Source organism: Plectropomus leopardus, chromosome 19 (genome assembly GCF_008729295.1).
Source record: "Plectropomus leopardus isolate mb chromosome 19, YSFRI_Pleo_2.0, whole genome shotgun sequence".
Lineage (NCBI taxonomy): Eukaryota > Metazoa > Chordata > Actinopteri > Perciformes > Serranidae > Plectropomus > Plectropomus leopardus.
In genome coordinates this window covers 12,689,963-12,709,525 of record NC_056481.1, presented here as the reverse complement: position 1 = coordinate 12,709,525, position 19,563 = coordinate 12,689,963, and the positions used below count along the sequence as shown (strand labels likewise).

Below are 19,563 nucleotides of genomic sequence, written 5' to 3'. Positions count from 1 at the left end.
GAATTTCTCTGTTAAACAAACACCTGCCTATAACCTGCGCTCTGTATTCATACTGTACCCTGTTCCGAGTCGCAGAATGCTGTTCATTATTTGCATCTGCAGGCTATTTATTTATTTTCTGATTGTAAGTTCTTTATTTAATAACCAAGAATGTGGTCATGGCGTCTTTTGAGCACTGGAGATAAAGCATAAGTGCCAAAACCCGATGATCAGGGATGATCAGCCTCATGTATGACTGAAAAATTGGAGTAGAAAGTGTTGTATGCTTACAGACACACTCTCACACTTTAACTGTCTCCATTGTTAAAATTGATGGTGCAAATTGATCATGAAAACAGTGTTCTTTGGACCTTTTCGTTCGGTTGTTGGATAGTGAATCAGGAGATTAATGAAATGTCAAATTCGGTAGTGATAAACTTGAGTGCAATCTTTGATCTGTTTTCACTCTTTTCAATCAATAACTGACGGGAGCGTTTCGGCCGATAAAAGTCTTCTGTAAAGACTGCTCTCCAGTGTCCTCGCTCATCGCTCCTCAGGGGTCCCTCCTCGATCCCCGATCCTTGGCACATATAAGCGCTTTAGTATGTCCTTTAAGATGGCGCATCAAGACCAACTTCCGGTCCAAGCGAGGATCGAAGAACGAGGAAATGAAAAATAAGAGACTTGGGATCCGGCCCAGGTCCTCTTCGCGCAGCCTCATTGCTTCAATCAAGTCCAGTTATTGATAGGCCGAAACAGGAGTGTGTCACGCCGAGGAGCTCCGTGACACTGACACCATGCTGCTGGAGCCGAGCAGAGGAGCCTTGTCAGGGGGCTTTTAACTCATTTCAGGCGGGGTGGGAGGTGAGAAATGCGGGCGCCGCGTTCAGAGGAACCCCGCTGTTGTGTTTGTCTTCAGTATCAACAACAGTCGTGCTGCAGCTGCGCTCACGACTCTCATCAGTTCATTTAACGGCGCTGCACCGAGGAAATCCCTGGGACTATGTGAGCATCATGCTCGCTGTGAGATGCCTGCTGTTCGCTGCAGTGTGTGCACGGTGCGCCGTGACAGGTGAGATGCCCTGACGCTTTTCTTTCATGTTATTGTTTAGATGATCACAGGAAAGGTTAGGAACACAAATGAATAGCATCTTTTCTGTTAGTTGCATCCACTCAATCGGTCTAATAACAAGGAGCGTGTAACTGTTGCGTCGGTGTCTGCAGCAGCTCTCCATCCTGCAGCAACAACACATTTAACATCATATTCATACAGACATATTTGCTCTCCGGCATGTCATGCTGCATGTGCACTGAATCTCCTCTCCTCTGCAGGTCTGAGGGAGCGGGGGAGTCTGCCGCCTGCAGAGGAGGTCGTTCAGCCCAAGCGGCTCCTGCAACAGATCCACTCCGAGGAGGAGCTGCTCCACAGCCGCCTGGACACTCGGGTCAAAAACTACACAGCCGGAGCGCAGGTGAGTTTTATCTCAGCCTGTGATTTGATCTGTTTCTATATATTCTAGAGCCTACAGCAGTTGTTGAGATCAAATTGTGCCATCCTAGTAAATGGGGGTCATTCATGTTTCATGAAGAATGGCTCCCAGTAACAAAATGACAGGATGAAGAGATCACATCCAACCAAGACGCATGTTTCAGCACTGGGGAGGACCCATATGACATGGGGGGATGCGGGTGTCCAACAAAATTTTTAAAGTCTCAAACACTTAATTTCCTGCATTCTGGTGCATTTTGATTCACCAATTTGTGCTTTTTTTGCATCATTGCATGGTGTAAGAAAAAAAAAAATACTCTACTACTTTCATGTATTTATTTAAGGGGACAAATGCAGATGTTCTAAATATTGCGGTAAATGTCCCCCCTGATATGTACACATCTGCAATGAACTGTCCAACCTTTCACAAAGCCACCACCCTCTCTAGGAATTGTCTCATCAGTGAAACTTCAAATCTATAAACAAAGAAGGAGTTGAAATAGATCATAGAAAGTGTGAACTTTTACACATTTTAATCATTAATTATTTGAATATATATTTTTAAAATTATTAGTTTGCTAGATAGCCTAATTTGTTCAGGGCCTTAAATCAGCTGTTTTCTTTCCTTATTTTTGTGATAATGTTTTTATTGCTTTTATTATTTATTTCAAAGATACACACTGAGGATATAGTATAGCCACACATGGGTGTATTTTGTCAAAATTAAAGACATTTCTACCCCAAACTGCTGCAAAAATACACAAATTGATGCATAAAAATGAACCTGAATGCAGTAAATAAAGCATCTGAATTGTGAATTTCTTGGGAGAGGACCCAAAACCTCCCCTTTCATATGCGTGTCCCCCAGTGTTGAAATGAAACCTATGCCCATGTAGCGACATACCAACAAATACTGTATGTTGTATTTCCCCACACTTAACAGCCTGCCTCATTTTTTCCAACACCCTTCCCCCACACTATATCCTTAAAATGAAACAAAGAATATCTGGGGAGATTATAAAAGGAAAAAAAAGAGATAATTAAAGAGTCAGGTAAACAGAGAGAGAAACACAGACATTTATTATAAAAATCTGGGAAATTGATGCACCTCTAACCTTCACCTGCTCTGTCAGGAGCTGATTCACCCTGTTTGTCCTCTCTTTTGAGGTCATGTGTCTGTCACTCCAACTCCACCTAGTGATGCCCCCACATACCCCTCCCTCACATGATGCCCAGTCTGCTGAAGCCACCACAAGGCAGAGAAAACTCGGCCCACCTCCCCCTCTTCTAGCTGCGTCCCTCTCCACTCCATTAGATTATATTTCACACCTCTACCTGTCCTCTCCCGTTACCTTCACTATAAACTCTGCCTGTCAGTCAGCTGCAGGCCTGTCAGTGGATATGACACAGGTGCGACCTTCAGCTACCCTCTGTGGGCAGCGTGCCGTCTCGTGACCTCTCTGTTCTGAGACTATAGGCGCCCTCTAGAAGACGTGCGCTCGTTGTTTTCCATGGAGAAATCTGAGTGCTGCCACGCTACACAATGTGAATTTAGATGTGAGGCAGAATCCGCCTCCAGAAACCCTCTACCAGCTGTAAACTATAAGTAAATGAATCCTAACACAAAATAATAATCATTTGTGTGAATTTTACATAAAAAAGTATGTTAAGTTCTTGTATATGGATTGTCATTTAATCCACCAAATATACCTGAGCTTTGAAGGATCTCTATTAGGGTTCCTGCGGATCCTTATGAAATCTCAATAGACATTAAACTCAGTAACCCTAAGATAAGGCCTTTATTGGTATTAAAATGTCTTTAATCAGTCTTTCATTATAAAATCACAAAGTAATTGATAACATTTTTTTTTTTTTTTTAATAATTTTCTCGATTCTTCTTAAACTTTTCATGATGGGAATTGGGAATTAAAGCAGTGGAATAATCCCACATACAGAATGAGGCACATGAAATCAGTAAAACAATCACAAACAAATGCTCAATATTTCCCAATTCTAACCAGATCTGACTTTTTAATATTAATATTATCTGTTAAAATAAATGTTTGGGCAAAATTGTTCTTAACTCTTTAAAAAAAGGTTGATTTATGTTCTCTTTTTTCAGTTTAGGTGAAAGGTTAAAATTGGTCTTAATTTCATCCTGAGTGGCTTTAAAAAAGCCTTAAATTTAATTTGCCTTAAGCTTTTGGAACCCTGCTCTAAACAGCATTCAGAGCATTAATAGCGCTGCAAACTATTATTTCTTTATTTTATTTAACACAAACAAAACTCCCAAATGACACAGCATACTCTGAAAATTTTAACAATATGTGTACATTTTTATAGTTTATATACTCTCCTGGAATTTTTTACCTAGTTTTTTGATCATTGTAAACTAACTGGACATTTACTTTTCACTTTTTACTGATTTCTTGAAATTTGTGGGACCTTTCTGGCTAGATGGATCATTGCCTTTTTTCCCCATGTTTTATTATTTTTCAAAGAAATCAAACCAATTTGCTCAGGTTTAAAAGGGTTAATGTTAAAATAATAATAATGCTAAAAAAAAAACACACAATAATTTAAGAATTCCACTCCACAGCCAGTGCTCTGACGCAGCCTTCTTATCTCTACTCACAGGCACCATTGTTGGCTTTTATTTTACGGTGTATGGACCCAGTGGAGGTTTAGACTGATACTAAGTGGTTTCCAGAGAGGGCATGGCAATACTAATGAGACCTGCCCTGTAGTTCAGCCAGTAAGTACTGATGGGAGCCACCGCAGACCTCTATCTTATAATGTGGATGAGGCTCACCTTGGAGCAAGGTTACATGGAACTGATGAGCCCCAACACCCAGTTTTATCCGTAAAAGCCTCAGGGATGGATGAGGCTGCCTCGCCCTCAGGGAGTGATTAATGGAACAGGACTTCCCTTTATTACACACTGTATGTCTTTGTAGCTTTCGTGTCTATGCACACTTACTGTAAATTATTTTAAATAGAACAGCTATCAATTCTCTTACGTCTTTCACTCTGTCGTTTCTCAGCTCCGTGTCTGGGACCAACAGCATGCAGGGATATGAATAAGACATGAAGGCATTATTATTATTCTTAAAGTAAGCTTTAGACACCCATGTTCTGTCTGACTACTTGCTCTCTGTGCAGACAGAGCCACGAGACATAAACTTAGAACCAAAGCACAAAAATGTATGCATGACCTCGACTCTGAGAAATGTAGACAATTTCCATATTGTAATTTGAGTACTTCTGTCTCTGTCTACTCTGTACGTTACATAGTGCGATGCATTATGTTTTCACATTGTGCGTCCATCTCATTAAGCCATGCTCTTCTTAGGATTTCAGGATGTTTCTAAAATTTTAGGATGTTTCAAGGATTTTCGGACGTTTCAAGGATTTTCAGACATTTCTTGGATTTCGGGCTTAGCTAGGACCTCTGTCGGAGGGTGCGGGGCATCCTCCACTGACCTCCACCCACCAATTGGTTGAACAATGCCATTGATTTCCTGTGATTAATTTGATTTACTAAAGTGTACAAACCAACTATTGTTATCACTGGTGTAATCAAATGTAAATTTCAGTCCCTTTTTTTCCTCTCTTCCCTCTTCTCCCCACTCCTCCTTCCTTAATCCCTCACTCAGCCCGTCCATCTGGCCCAGAGCAGCTTCTTGGTGGAGGCCTTCGGCACATCTTTCATCCTTGACCTGGAACTCAACCAGTAAGTCCCCACATGCCTGCAAAGCATTTGCACGGCTACACAACAGAGGTGCAAAACGATGTTAAATGTTTTGTTTACAGCAGTTGCAGACATGACTGTACTTGCAGGCACATCTTTCTTCATCCTTGTCTCCCGCCCACCTGCAGACCGTACTGTATGTCCTGTGTGTTGGCATGAGATGGACTGTCTGCAGGCTAAATGTATACCTCCCCTCCCCCTCCTCTCGCTCGGCACATTCTGCTCTAATGGACTGCATTTATGTTATACCATTCACAGGCTTTCTAAGCACTTAGAATAAATTAATCTTCACACATTTTGGTTTTACTTATGAATCAATAATTTCGTCATCTAGATTCAAGTCATAATGTTTGATGCAGAATTTTATTCTGTTAAATATCACTCCAAATTAATGATCCTTAATTGCCGCTAATAGTCACACACTGCGACAATGTTGCTGCTTCAAACAATTACTGATTTCATACTAAATGTTAGAAGGATTATAGCCATTCTCACTTTTTTTCTTCCGTTTCTCTGCAGTAACCTGCTGTCCACAGACTATGTGGAGCGTCACTATGACGAAAATGGACAGCTGTCACAGAATATGGTAAGACTTATATTTATCCTACAGAGGTTGTTTGACTTTTTTAAGGATATGCTTGGGCTTTCTTGTAGAGGGTTAGACCAGAAGATCAACACCACTCTCATGTGTGTCAGGGAAATATGATGTTAAAGCTAGCAGTTAAGCAAAGCTTAGCTTAAAGACTGGAAAAAAGAGAAACTAGCGAGCCCTGCTCTGTCTAAAGGTAACAAAATTTACCTAACATTACCTCTTAATTCCACTAATAGACACATTTCATCTTTCTAGTTTAATAACATTGTACTGAAAGAGCCAAGATGCCAAAATGTCAAACTATACAAAAATAAACTATTTACAAATGTTTGCATTCTGATTTCAATCAGAATTTGATAGATTTTCTATCCAGTTGAATAGAAATTGATTTTGTGCCAATGCATACAGCACTGTAGTGTTTATGTCCAGTGTGTATTGTTTCCAATGGGTGTATCCTCCTGAGTGAAATTGAAGAGAATCAATAACCAATTGTGAAACCGATTGTTGCCTTCTGGCGGCGATTCCTAGAAATGGCAAATGTTTTAAATGTCTAGATGTGAGTGTAAATGGCTGTGAAGATGTGTTGCTTCAGGTGATTGTTAGCTCGTGTGTTTTGCTGCAGACTTTTTTTTCCATCAGTCAACATAATGTTCCAAATTTTTAGTGTCCAAAAACAGTAGCTGCACACAGACTGACAATTGAAATGTTGATGTTGTCCTCTCTATCATGCATTATGAATTTGAGCAAACAAAATCTGAGTGTTGTTTGTTTACTCAGTCTCACAGACAGACAGTCATTGCAGACAGTTTGACTCTCAACACCATCTGGTGGGAGAGACAGTCTCTCTCTGTCTGTATCCTGCGCTTTTATTTCAGTCTCCGTCCCTTCCTCTTTCTGTCCCATTCTCACTATCTCTCTCCGTCTTTCTCGTTCACTCTCTTTGTCTCTGCCAACGACCACCTGACCAATCAGTGGATGGTTGCCATGGGTACCAGCAGTCAGTAGCTGCAGCAGCGTGGCTCTATTTTGTCGTGTTGTGAGGGGAATTCAAATAATGTCCATTTCCAGAACCAACTAAAGTGAATCTCACAGCCACTCTCTGCCCTGACCTCTGGAGCCAGATGTGTCATGTTTCAGTAATTACTGAGTTTATTTGCATAGGTTCAAATCAAAACATTTGAGAGCATATTGTGTCCAGGCAGAGGAAAAAAGATGGATTTCATTATCTCTCCACCTATATATAATATACAGCAATTATCATAATACCTTTTACATATTTAGATTACATAAGAGGTAAATTATAGAAAAATAAACTATGCTGATACATGTTTTGAAAAAAATAAAAGAGCCCCAAAAATAGTGAAACATTTGGGAAGCTAAGCAGCTAAGCCCTGAGGCATTTCATCACTCTCAAGAGAGATCATTGATAAAGTTTTTAAAGGCTGATTGTTAAATCTGCCAACTGGGGCCCAGTAATTTGGTACAGTGTCTCTGTTAGACAGTTGGTGTACCAGAGAAAACCGACAAGTCTTTTTTGTCAACTTTAAAATGGCCCTCTCAGTATATACTTTGTCAAAATGCTCTAATTACGAAACTTAAAGGATATTTCCTTTATGCGAAAAACAAATGTAGACCAATGTATTGAATGACATCTTTAAATTCTCAAATATTGATAATTGTGTTGGCCTCAAAACTCCTCTATTTGTCAGGCTTAAAATGTTAACAAAATGACCTTTTGCCAATGAAAGTGATAAAGTAGGATTTATTATCTCCACCAGGCTTAAGTCTGGAGGGTGTCACGCATTTGGTCGTGTGTGTATGCATGCATTAGTGTATCGCAGCTAATCTTTCTAAATACTGGACCAATCAGCCTAATATTTTATGTGCACATTTATGACTCTATGCTCAGGACCTTGTGTTTATGGTGATTCACAGTTGTTAAAACCCCTGTTTTATTCACTTTTTTTTTACTGTCACTGACTGCTGAATCCTCTCCCCTTAAGTGGCTGGTATGGCCTGCAAGTTTAATTTCATTTTAATTTAATGTATTGTTTGTTTTTACAGTGACAGTGCAAAATTGAAAGTAATTGCACCAGAGTTAGCCAGCAGCTAATTTGCATCTGTAGTCCCTGGGCAGGTTTAAAAACACAAAAAACAATGCTGAACAGCAAGTAGCCTACACTACCTAAAACAGGACAATACATGAAAGTCCATTCATATAAACATTTCACAACGTAAAACAACAGAATACATAAACGACCATTGAACAGTTTCAAGTGAACTGTCATACCAAGTCACGTTGTCTGGAAATTGACTTTTTGTCCAGCAGGTGAAGCGATGCCACTTTTCTGGAAAAGCGTTTACAGAAACCATAACAATCTCTATAAAGAATAGGGATATAGGGATAGATATTAAGATTTATGTGATCCGATTTATTTTAGTCCACAGTTAGTAAAATCAGTAGGGGAATTGTTTAATTTTGACCTTGAGTAATTGTTTCAGATTGGCTTGGATGATGCAAATTTATCATCATAAAATTGTAGGCAGATGTCAGTTAATATATACTGTATTTGTCTATCTGAGCTATCACATGAACTAAATTTATGCAAATCCTTGCAAATTTTCTGACACATATGCAAACACTTACATTTATATGAAGAAATAACACAATAGAAATGCACAAATTGCTAATATGGCCGTTTTATTTTCCACATCCTTGAGTGAGAACCCCGTGAGTGCAGCCCCCTCACCCTCCATCTCCATCTCCGTCTTGATTTATTTAGTTTTATTGACGTGACTATAAATTCCCCCTGCCTTTGTGTGTCACTTTTTTATTGGTCCCTGTGGATCTACGTTATTGCATTGAGCTGGTGACTGTCTTGTTGGGATTGAATCTCAATGACACATGACTAAAAGAGGAATTGAATTAGGGATGGGGATAGGCTGGAATTGATAGGAGCTGTTTTTATATGTTGTGCTGTTTTTTATATATTTTTTTTATTTTTGCTGAATACTTTGCTTTGATTTCTTTCTTTTTATTTTCTATTTTCCAGTAATTTTCTTGTAACTTTTTGTTAATTTCTTACTAATTTTTTGGATATGTTTTGCAACTTGATTAGAAGTGTTCTACAAATTGCAAGACATTAGCAGATATGAAGAATTACTTTTAAAACACTTGGGAAAATGTCTAAGGATTTTTTTTAAAGCTAGTGAAAAACTATATAATGATCATAATTGCAAATTTAAAATCATGCTGCAAAGTTGTTTTACCAGGTCATATCCTTGTTTTTTTTTTCTTTTTCCAGGTAATTTTCTTGTACTTTTAACAAATTTCTTGATCATATTTGGTCGATTTTTCTTTTATCACTCTTTGCCTTCTTTCCATGGTTTTGAAAGAAATCAAGCCATTTTGCCAAGGTTTCAAAGGTACTGGTATTCACCAAATAGTTTTACTTTTAGATAATTCTGTTTTTTGCATGCCTGTTTATGGCTCTAGATTATCTTAAACTAAATAAAATTAACATGCTTCCCTCTCAGAGAGGATGTCTAATATCCATAAAGTATGCTTTTGTTCCATCTAATCTTCCTTTCACTTTACATTAGCTCCTACTCTTTGATTACCTCTCCTTCGCTCTTCTGTCAGCTCGACAAAGCCGAGTTAAAGTCCAGACGTGGAACAAACTCGAGCTTTTCTAATTCAGTTAGTTTCTAATGTCACATTGAATCCCCATCTCTCCTGGATGTTACCAGGTATCTGCCTGGATTTGTGCATGCAAGCACTTTTTTTATTTCATTCATATAGTCACTCACTTCTAATGTCCTCCTTAAATGCCCCCAGCCCCCTCCAAGCACTGGTTATATTTCATGTTTAGTCAATCATCTCTTTTCCAACGTGCTTTCTTTGCGTGTGTGAGTGGCCATTATTTGAAGCGCATACATCTCATCTGAAAAGCGCACTCACAGACCGTGTGTGTCTGCTGTGTCAGGCAATTTGATTTCCTCCATTTAGCCTCGTAATCCTACCTTTTATTTATTTATTATCTGACCTCGGACTAAGTGCTGCTGGCTGTCTCACCATTCAGTATGAAAGATTAAAGTCCTTTTCCTCCTCAACAGATGAACTGGTACTGAATCTAAATAAGCTCTGTGTAAATTACTCTCATTGGGTTTTAGTGTTTTTGTACTCATAATCAGTACTGTATTGGAGTACACATTTGAGGTACTTATACTTTTTTTTTTGTTGTTTTTCTATTTATACCAAAATTATACTTCTGCTCCACAACATCTCAGAGGGAAACATTATACTTTTTACTCCTCCGCTTTCATCTGACATATTGTTTTGAGAGTTTTGCACGCAAAAAAATACAAACAGCGTCTAGAATGTCTTGTCATATATTAAACTAATCAATAGTATATACACGTACAGCTGAAAGGAGGAAAGTTGATAAATGACTTAGTTAATTGACAGAAAATTAATTGGCAACTGGTAGTCATTTATAATGTCATAAAGACATTTTTGTGTAAAAATCACAACAAATGTCCAGTTCCAGCTTCACAAATATGACTCACAAATAATACTGCTTTTCCTTTGAATTACTTAATGTATTGCATGTAACTTTCAGTTTAGTTCCGTTTTTTTCCTGCATTTAGCACACATTTAGTACATCAGGACATTTAAACATGAGCCAAAATATATGTAGAGGTCGCCTTTAAAAAAAACAAAAAAAACAAAAAAAACCCAAAACAGACCGGGTGATTTAAACCGAACAAAGCAGTTTTATACATCACTGTTGTCCTGACTCTTTTCGGCTCATCATAGATCGGTCGCAAGCCCAGCATCTGCTAATGTGATCCCACTTTCAGATCTTAAAGTTCAGTTGGTTTTTTTTTTTACCATGAGCAGAATTAATTGCAGAGGTCTCCTCCTCTCTAAAACAAACCCAGTGATTTAAACCTGTAAAAATGCTATTCCGCTCGTCGCAGAGGGGCTGCTAACTACAGTGATTGATAAGAAAAGGCAAATCAGCCTATCTATAGCCAGTGTTATGTTTGTCCATTCTGGGCTTCTGTAGAAACAAGGCGGTGCAGCATTGTGGATGCCATAGAAGAGGATCTGCTCAGTATGTAGATCTTAATGGACGAATAGAGAAAATACTTTTTATACTATATTCCATTTCTGACAACAAATCCTCTTAAATCTTACACACTGGACCTTTACGTAAAGGATCTGACTACTTCTTCCAATACTGCCTGGACAAAGCTTGTGATCTCTACCTCTTAAAGGTTTTAAATCAGAGGAAATGTCATCAGTTCCAACTAAGAGCAATAAAAAGAGTCGAGGAGTTATTTGTAATGATGTTGATCCAGCAACATTTGGGAGCTCAAATCTGCTTTAATCTTTCATCCTCCAAAAATGAAGCACACACTTATTTTCACCAGCCTGTTAGTTAAGGCCTCACCAGTTAGCTTCGTCACGTGGAACTGGTGGAAAAGCAGCAACAGCCTTTTAAGCCTTTTTCTAACAGCTTCCTCAGTGTAATCACCCCCCCACCACCACCAAATTCATCAAAAGCAAACCACCACTGTGTCCTCAGAGATCTGAGACATGATGTTTGACAGATGGACAGAAAGACACGGCTTCATCTAAAGCTCCCCCACGCTGGACTCCCACCTGGTGAGGGATAAAAAAGCCTCTTTTTTATCTTGAAACAGATCCCAGCTGAAATGTTGGAATAATCCCCCCCTGTGAACTCAGCACAGCAGCCCATTTTAGTGATGAAGCCACTTTACGCACAGAAATGTGAAGTCTTATTAGTAATTTGTAAGTTTTATCTTGCGGGTTTGTACTCAGTTTGACAGGACGTCCGAGAATTTTTTCAGGTTTGAGTTGCAGCTCGGAGTAAAGGTTTACCAAGCATGAAGAACAGCGGCTCTGCGCTGCCTCTTTTTCTTTTTGGTCCATCAGCCGTGCCAGACAACAGCAGGCTCAGGTGGCAGACATGACTTATTGGGCTTCATTACAAACACCTGAAACTGACCCTCTCTTTCACACACACACACACACGCACAAACACTCTCTGTAGCTAGGAAAAAAAGCGTGACTGTAATCTCTGTCCATAAAAATGAAGGCTACTTGATTATAAGAAAATCCTCTCCTCAGTGTAATTGTGCCATGCGGGATTTATTTTCTTCTCAACAACTTCTGTAACTCACACATTTAAGCTCGCACGTGTTACTTGACTGACAGCGGCAAGTCTCCTCTCTCCGATTGTCGTAATCTGATCATTCCTGTACTGTGAGAGGCAGTGTGGAAACACAATATTCAAAACATGATCATCCAGTCGGAGCCTTTCAGGAGATTATGAATAATCAGGTGAAGGTACCTGGAAGGGGGGTGTACAGTTAGCACCTGACAGCAGTTCTGCCAAAGAGACAAAGTTTGTCATGTTATCCTATATGAAAATGGCACGCCACAGATTATACATGCAGTTTAGTAGTGAGCCCTACAGGTCAACCTTTAAAAGCATATGTATAATTTTATTTCTTAACTATCAAATTTGCTAAAAGGGTCATTCCTTTTATGCAGCAACATTTTGACCTAAAAACTTTTGGGGGAAAAGCTGAGTTTTTTCATGTTTTTTTCTAAAAATAGGGACATTTTTCATTGTCAGGCATTCATGTCCCATAATCCTTATGGGTGGACTGGTTTATACTGGTCTACAGACCTAACAGGGTTAGCCGTTGTTCTGTGATTGATCTGGATTTATCCAGCTAAATTTCATAACTTAACCAAACAGGGTGGAACTTAGAGAGTGTTACAAACATATTCACATCTTAAAACAGGGGGGAAATAGTCATAAATGAAAGTTTATGGTCCCCTTACTCTATTGAGTTACCGCCAAAATACCTGCGTCACTTCCTGAAAATGGTCTCAATGGAACTGTAGCTTTTTGATTTATTTGTTTTTCTTTTTTGGAAGGTGAGATACTACAAACAGGGCGGAAATAATTTGTTTTTGGGGACAAACAGTAAATTATGAAAATGGTTAAAAAAGATTATACTTCCTAATATATGGCTTATAAAGTGCCATAGGAAAGAGTCCTAAAAGCCATAAATAAGTTAGTATTTCCGCACTCCAGGTTCCCTCATCTCAAAGTCAATTGTTTTTTGTTTTTGTGATGTGTTCATGTGTTTTAAAAAAGGTTTTTCAACCAAGTTACAGTTAATCTACAAGTTACTGTAATTTCTGAAGGTTTTTTGTGTTCTTATTCAAAAATGCATTAGCATCTTTAAGAAAACATAGTCAGGTTTCTGTATAATTGAGAGATACAGTCATTCTTTTAACTCCTGTGACTGTGATATTCTTTGATTTTATTTTGAAGAAACCTGAAATTGGTGCTATTGTCTGGTTTGCTGCCAAAGTCACTCATAAACTCCAAACTATGACTTCTTATACTTAGGTGAATGAATGCAGAATACGCCTCTTCTTATTAAAAACTATGTTGTTTGAAAGAAAACCCCATGTTTATTTACGCTTCCTTTACACTGAAACCAGAGTCCACTCCCATTTGACCTCTGTCCTTCCGCACTTTAATAGCCTTCTCCATCACTCTAACATAGATACACACACACTATACACATACTGCTTTTCCTTGGATGAAACTCAACTCAGCTGCAGCCTCTGTAGGTGTAGGTTTTCCCGGAGGCTGAGTCGTACAGTAGTCACTGATATCCTGCATGCGACCCACCAGGTCAGCTGCGGGCCCCGGGCTGACAGTGAATACCTGCCCTGTGTGTATTTAGGGGCCCGTAGATTAGCAAAAGTGAGGGCATTTGAAGTGAACGTGTTACTGGATGATGGCGGGTTCAGTGTCTCACTGTAATCTTTGGTTTGTTTCCAGGGAGGAGAACACTGCTACTACCATGGGCGTGTGCGCGGGCTGCCGGACTCCTGGGTTGCTCTGTCCACCTGCCACGGCCTGCGGTGAGTCCAATACTGCAATCTAGACTCAGTCTGGTCCCCATATTTGGTGTTTTATGTGATTCAAACATGCAAAGACCTGCTGCATAACTCACAAAACACATTTGACGTGTTTGTGTGGGCATACAACCATGAGACGGCTATACTAGTTACACTTTGGTTTTTGTTCTAATTAAAGAAATGAAATGTGTGTTAAAAAGTGAGCTACTAGGCAGATTTTGTTCCCCTTGTACAGCACCAGGCTAGCTGTTTCCGCCTGTTTGTAGTCCTTGTGCTTCAGATTCACAGTACAGCCATAAGAGGTATTAATCTTGTCAACTTTCACAGCAAGAAAGTGAATGAGCATATTCCCCCCAAATTTCAAAGTATTATTTTAAAGAATATACCCTACAGCAAAGTTTCAACATTTTGACAAATTCCTATTTTATTATAAAATTTGCTATTACAGGTTAAATTAAAAGCACAACAACAGAGTGACACGAACATCCTCAGACACGCTGCTATGTTTTGTTTTTTTTTTGTTTTTCAGGGGGATGTTTTCTGACGGGAACTTCTCATACGGGATTGAACCTGTCGACAGTGGAGAGGTGAGTCAGGACTTTAGGAGGGGATGATCAGCTAGTCGAATAAGCTGTAAACACACACACACATCAAATTTCACAGCATTTAATCCAAAGCAGCTACAAAAACCAACCTCGCAAAACTGGCACCAAACTGTCAAACTCAACAAAATGTGGTTAAAAGCCGTCCACAGTCTCATTTTTGCTCTCTGTCTCTGTGACTTACCGTCAGTCCAGACCGTGTTACTCTATCTGTGAGCTGCTGAATGGAAATATTGAGTTGATACACAATCCACCAGCACTGAAACATATATCCTGCCTCATATCTGAGCGAGACATCATCTCGCAGAGGAGGAATTTCAAATGATCGACAAAAACAAAAGAGGCTTTTTATATTTTTCAAAAATGCTCAGATTTGATTTGAGTATTAGAAAGAAATAAATGTATAACAGAGTGATGGAAGGCAGCGGGGAGAAAGTGTTTGGAGTGGAAGAGGCTGAGCTTTTTTTTTTTCCATTAAGGCCCACAGTAATCGAAGTACAGCTCAATTACATAGACTGGAGCGATGGATCAATAGCCTCCCAGCTCATCTTCAAACTCCCTCACTCTCTCTCTCTCTCTCTCTCTCTCTCTCTCTGCTCGGCTCTCTATCGCAGATGGGTCATTTTCATAAAGTATTTATCCCCAGCTCAAGTGTACCACAGTGTCCAGTAGTGTTATTGCCATTATGACAGCCCAGTGATTGATTAATTATGCATCAGAGCACTTTCCTTCCTGTTGATGCATCGCTGCTTTAGAGGACACAGCAGTGCTTTCTCGCTCAGAGAGTCTGCGGACTCAAGTTCATTTCACGGCTCTTATGGTGCTAAAACCATGATTTGTTCAGGTCTACATCCTCATGCTTCAGTTCTGCAGTTTCACTTCTGATGACCAAAGCCTGAAACAGCTTAACGTCAACGGCGGATGTCAGATTTCCTTCTGACCTGATTCACCATCTGCTGCTGTCTGCAGGGTCTCTGCAGATCCTTAAAAGACTCTGAATTCAAAATGTACATCTCCTTGAAATGCCCTTCTTTTGTTTAAATATGTTTATTCAATTCTGCATTTTTTTAATTTATCCATCTTAGATGCTGAACACTCCATGCTCTCTGGGCAAACTGAAAAAGAGGTTCACTCTGTAAAAGTACTTAACTAAAGATGACTGTGTGACTGTCAGTAGTCAGTGAAACCAAATAAGCAAACAAACAAAGATGACACTGAATTCATTCATCCAAAATAAGGCCTTGAAAATGCTAAGACACAGAAAGTATGATTTAATGAATTGTTTTTTTGTCTGACATTGCATTGTGAAATGTCAAATTGCATCTGTAAAATAATAATAATAATAATAATTTACCGATTGCCTTGATAGGGAAAACAACACAACACACATTTTGTTCCCTGGATGACATTGTGTCTTGCAAATTCATTGGAAAAATAGCTATTTACAGGGTTCCTACAGTCATAAAAGTCCTGGAAAAGTTATAAAATTTGAAATACTGTTTTCCAGGCCTGGAAATCCTTTGGAATTACAGCAAGTTTTGGAAAAGTTTTGAATATTCATTGTTTTAGCTTTTGTTTAAATAATGTCCCTAAAATTCCCCAAACATGTCAAACATTAAGCAAAATATGTTGTATTTAAAATCTGCACTGCATGACTGTTGATTGGCTCGTTGGTTCTTTATCCCCCAAAAAGAGGTGCAGCCTTGACAGTTTAAGATGAACCTGTGTGTGTCGGTCTGCTCTGTTGGAACATGAAACTAGTTCACTGCAGTAATTTCTAAATTACAAATAAAGATGGCAAGTGCTAGCAGTTTGGTTATCCGCCAGTATTTGTGAAGTGCGTGTTTATAGGCCAAGCCTTGCTTATGTTATGTTTTTTTCCAGTTAACTGTGATGGCGGGCTGATAGAAATGTGGAAATGTAAACTGTTGTTTGAGCAACAGCACTAGAGCCAGTGAAAATCTGACCAGGAAATGAGCAGGTTGTTCTTGGTGCAGGTAGTATAGTGTAGTTTACTGAAGTTAATTTACACATACTATCAACAATATTACAGTAAAAAGCTGATTTAAAAGTGTAAAGTATCCCTTGAAAGTTGGACAGCGTTTCTCTGAAACAAGCGGCTCCAAAAAGTAGTTCTACCTCAAACCTTTTGTTCGACTGTAAACTGAGTATTTCTTTCAGACCTTTTCAGCTGCAGAAAAAGATGATTAATTCTTTATCCCTCCTTCTCTGTCTCTCTTTCACTCTTTTTGTGTTGTTTTTTTGGGATCGCCCTTCAGGACCAGAGTGACCACATTGTGTGTCGTATGCCGGACATTGACCTCTTCCCACCTCCCTGTCCAGGTAGGACCACTGTCAGCCTCACAGAGAAACTCCACACCGAGACTCCTCACGGTTACTTCCCCTTGTAACGTTTGTAAAGTTTTTCAGTCCTCTCTGATGAAATGAGAAAAGTTTAAGGGAAACAAAATCCCTGTCTCTGCACTGCCTCTTTAATTTCTAAATCCTAATCCTCAGTGACACAATACCCGTTGCACTGATCCAGCTATAATATACAAATGACCGACTTTTGTGATATCTCAAAGTAGCTTGATTTTAAAGAAACTTTGCGATATAATGCATATTTGGTCCGTGTATTTCTTTGGATTTTTTGCCATTCAACTTTTTTATTAATTTTAACATTCATTGAAACATACTGATTTTATCCAAATGACATAGATATAGGAAGATCCACAGTCAAAAAAAATCTAACCAAATAAGATAAACCAAACCAAAATAAAATTTTAAAAAACAACCAAAGAGAACCTACCCCGGCAATCCAGTCGCTCATACACATACATATGCATACTTTGATCCGTGTATTAGAAGAAGTATTAGATGTTGATGAAACTTGGCAGAAAGCAGTTTGTTACAGGTAAGCCCAGATGTTCAGCCTTGTCCTTGACATTGGACAGTCTAAAACAAATGTTCTGTAATGAAAATCTTGATTTTGGTTGGTTTTTTTACACACACACACACACACACACACACACACACACACACACACACACACACACACACACACACACACACACACACACACACTGCAGCATACATTGCTTTCCTCAGGTTGTCCGGCTGCCCTCCTCACCCTTGCTAAACGTCTCATTTGGCTGTCTTCTCTCTGCCTCTCCTCTTTGTCCCTGACACTCCTCTGCCTCTCTGGATTCACCTCCCTCTCCCTCCTTCCTGTTACCCAACCCCTGCCACTCCTGCCTCCTCACTCCCTCTCTCTCTTCCCCATTTGGCCAGTTATACTCTCCCCTTTCCTCCTCTCTCCTCTGCTGGCTGTGTGTTATTGATTTCTCCTGCAGATCAGGGGACTAAAATACATCCATCCACGGACTGATGACTGGCCACTTTTCTCTCTCACTCTCACTTACTCTGTGCCTTGAATGTTTTTGTGTGTGTGTGTGTGGGTTTGTGTGTTTCTCAGGGTGCTCTGTGAACGTCTCGGAGCCGGAGGGGCAGACAGATGTCCGTAGTGAAGTTGAGTTGAAGGATGGAGACGTCTGGTCTGAACAGGAGAAGCCCGTCTTCACAGAAGGCCGGAGACGCTCCAAAAGACAAGTCAGTTTTCAAACGGCCTCTATGAGTCTTCCAACACACACCTCCACGTACGCACATACATGGCCGCAGCAAGTGTCACCACGAGGGAAACATCAGCATTGAGACATGCAAACACAATGAATATTTCACAGAGACGTCTGTGAGATGATGCCAAATTTTCACACGCATGCTGAGAGCTTGTCTCAGCTTTCATGCTCATAAAAAAAGTCAAGTGTCGAATGTCTGGAGGAGCATTTTTAAATCTGAGAAAATCACTCAAGTGATGCCACTCGATTAATTTTGGATCTGGTTTGGACTATACATTTCTGACTGAGGGTTTGAAGTCAGAAAGACCTCCAGTGTTATCAAGCTTTTCTAATGAAGATCATAATGAGCAAAAAAAGTCAAGGGTGAGCTCGTCCGCTTGAGCTGGAGTCGAGCAGCTGAGGGGCGGGGCCAGTTTTATATTCACAGATATGTTCATACTAAGTGAGGCAAAGAGTTTTGGCATCTGATCTACTTTTTCCACAAGCCATGAGCGAATCTGGAAGGAAAAGACTCTAAATACTCAATTATGAACTTTATAAAGGATATATTTCGTATCATATACATGATCTGGTCATATAAATGATAAAATATGTATCCAGTGATTCCACAATGTTCATCAGTTGTGTCTAAACAGAGAGGGAGAGAGACAAAGTCGGGTCTTGTCTTCACTATTGTAAAAAAAAAATGGTGCATACATTTAGACATTTTGACCCTAACCTATATATCTGTCTAATTTCTGTCCAATGATCTACTTCTTACTGTTTTCGATTGTCGATATTTCTGCTCGTCTGCTCCTTTCCTATTGGTTTAAATGGGCTTGGCTCAGTAGAATAACATTGTTATGTACTTCTGTGCACCAAACAGAAATTTGAAACATTAAAATCAAAATGTGAAGACAGTGGCTTTTTTGTTCAGGTCAAATCTGATGAAATCATCGCTGTACAGTCCTGATAAAGAAGAGTTTTTGAGCATTTAAATCTGACTAAATTATATCTAAGGGTTTTAGTTCTCAGACTTTGTCACTTATTTAGTTGTGAATATTTCATGCCACAAAAAAAAGATTTGACATTTTCAGGGGCTTTAAATGAGTTTTCTTTCTTGTTAGACTCCTGAAGTAATCAGACAGAATCTGCAATTTATCTTTTCAGATGGCAACTGATTTTCTGCTTAATGAAAGAGGGATTGTTGTTCTCCAAGTTGTGTTTTTCTCCTCTCAAGGACGAAGACTAGAGTTTCACCACCAGCAGTGTGTGCGTGTGCGTGTCTGTGTGTGTGTGTGTGCGTGTGTGTGTGCGTTTTGTGTGAGTAATGGCTTCACCTGCTGGGTTTCTGTGTGTTTGTCCTATGTGAAGGTGATTATGACAGCAGACTCAAAAGTCTGCTTCCGTTGATCTCTCGCCCCCTCCAGGTGCGGCGAGGCCAGCGCACTGTCCAGACTGAGACCAAATACATCGAACTGATGGTGGTCAACGACCATGAACTGGTTGGTGTGACGTTTTTTTTTAACCGTATCTCTGTATCTGCCGCATGAAG

General features: G+C 39.6%; 1 protein-coding gene across 2 annotated transcripts in view; it reads left to right on the top strand.

The window, feature by feature from the left end:
- Positions 1 to 700: 700 nt before the first annotated feature.
- adam11 (ADAM metallopeptidase domain 11) overlaps positions 701 to 19,563 on the top strand; it is a 33,407-nt gene continuing 14,544 nt past the window's right edge. For both annotated transcript variants that reach the window (XM_042507453.1, XM_042507452.1), the window contains exons 1-9: positions 701 to 1,051; positions 1,312 to 1,451; positions 5,125 to 5,201; positions 5,739 to 5,805; positions 13,713 to 13,795; positions 14,322 to 14,379; positions 16,674 to 16,737; positions 17,870 to 18,003; positions 19,439 to 19,513. In XM_042507453.1, coding sequence (XP_042363387.1) covers positions 994 to 1,051; positions 1,312 to 1,451; positions 5,125 to 5,201; positions 5,739 to 5,805; positions 13,713 to 13,795; positions 14,322 to 14,379; positions 16,674 to 16,737; positions 17,870 to 18,003; positions 19,439 to 19,513 — 756 coding nt within the window. In that variant the 5' untranslated portion in view covers positions 701 to 993. The remainder of the gene's footprint in view (positions 1,052 to 1,311; positions 1,452 to 5,124; positions 5,202 to 5,738; positions 5,806 to 13,712; positions 13,796 to 14,321; positions 14,380 to 16,673; positions 16,738 to 17,869; positions 18,004 to 19,438; positions 19,514 to 19,563) is intronic.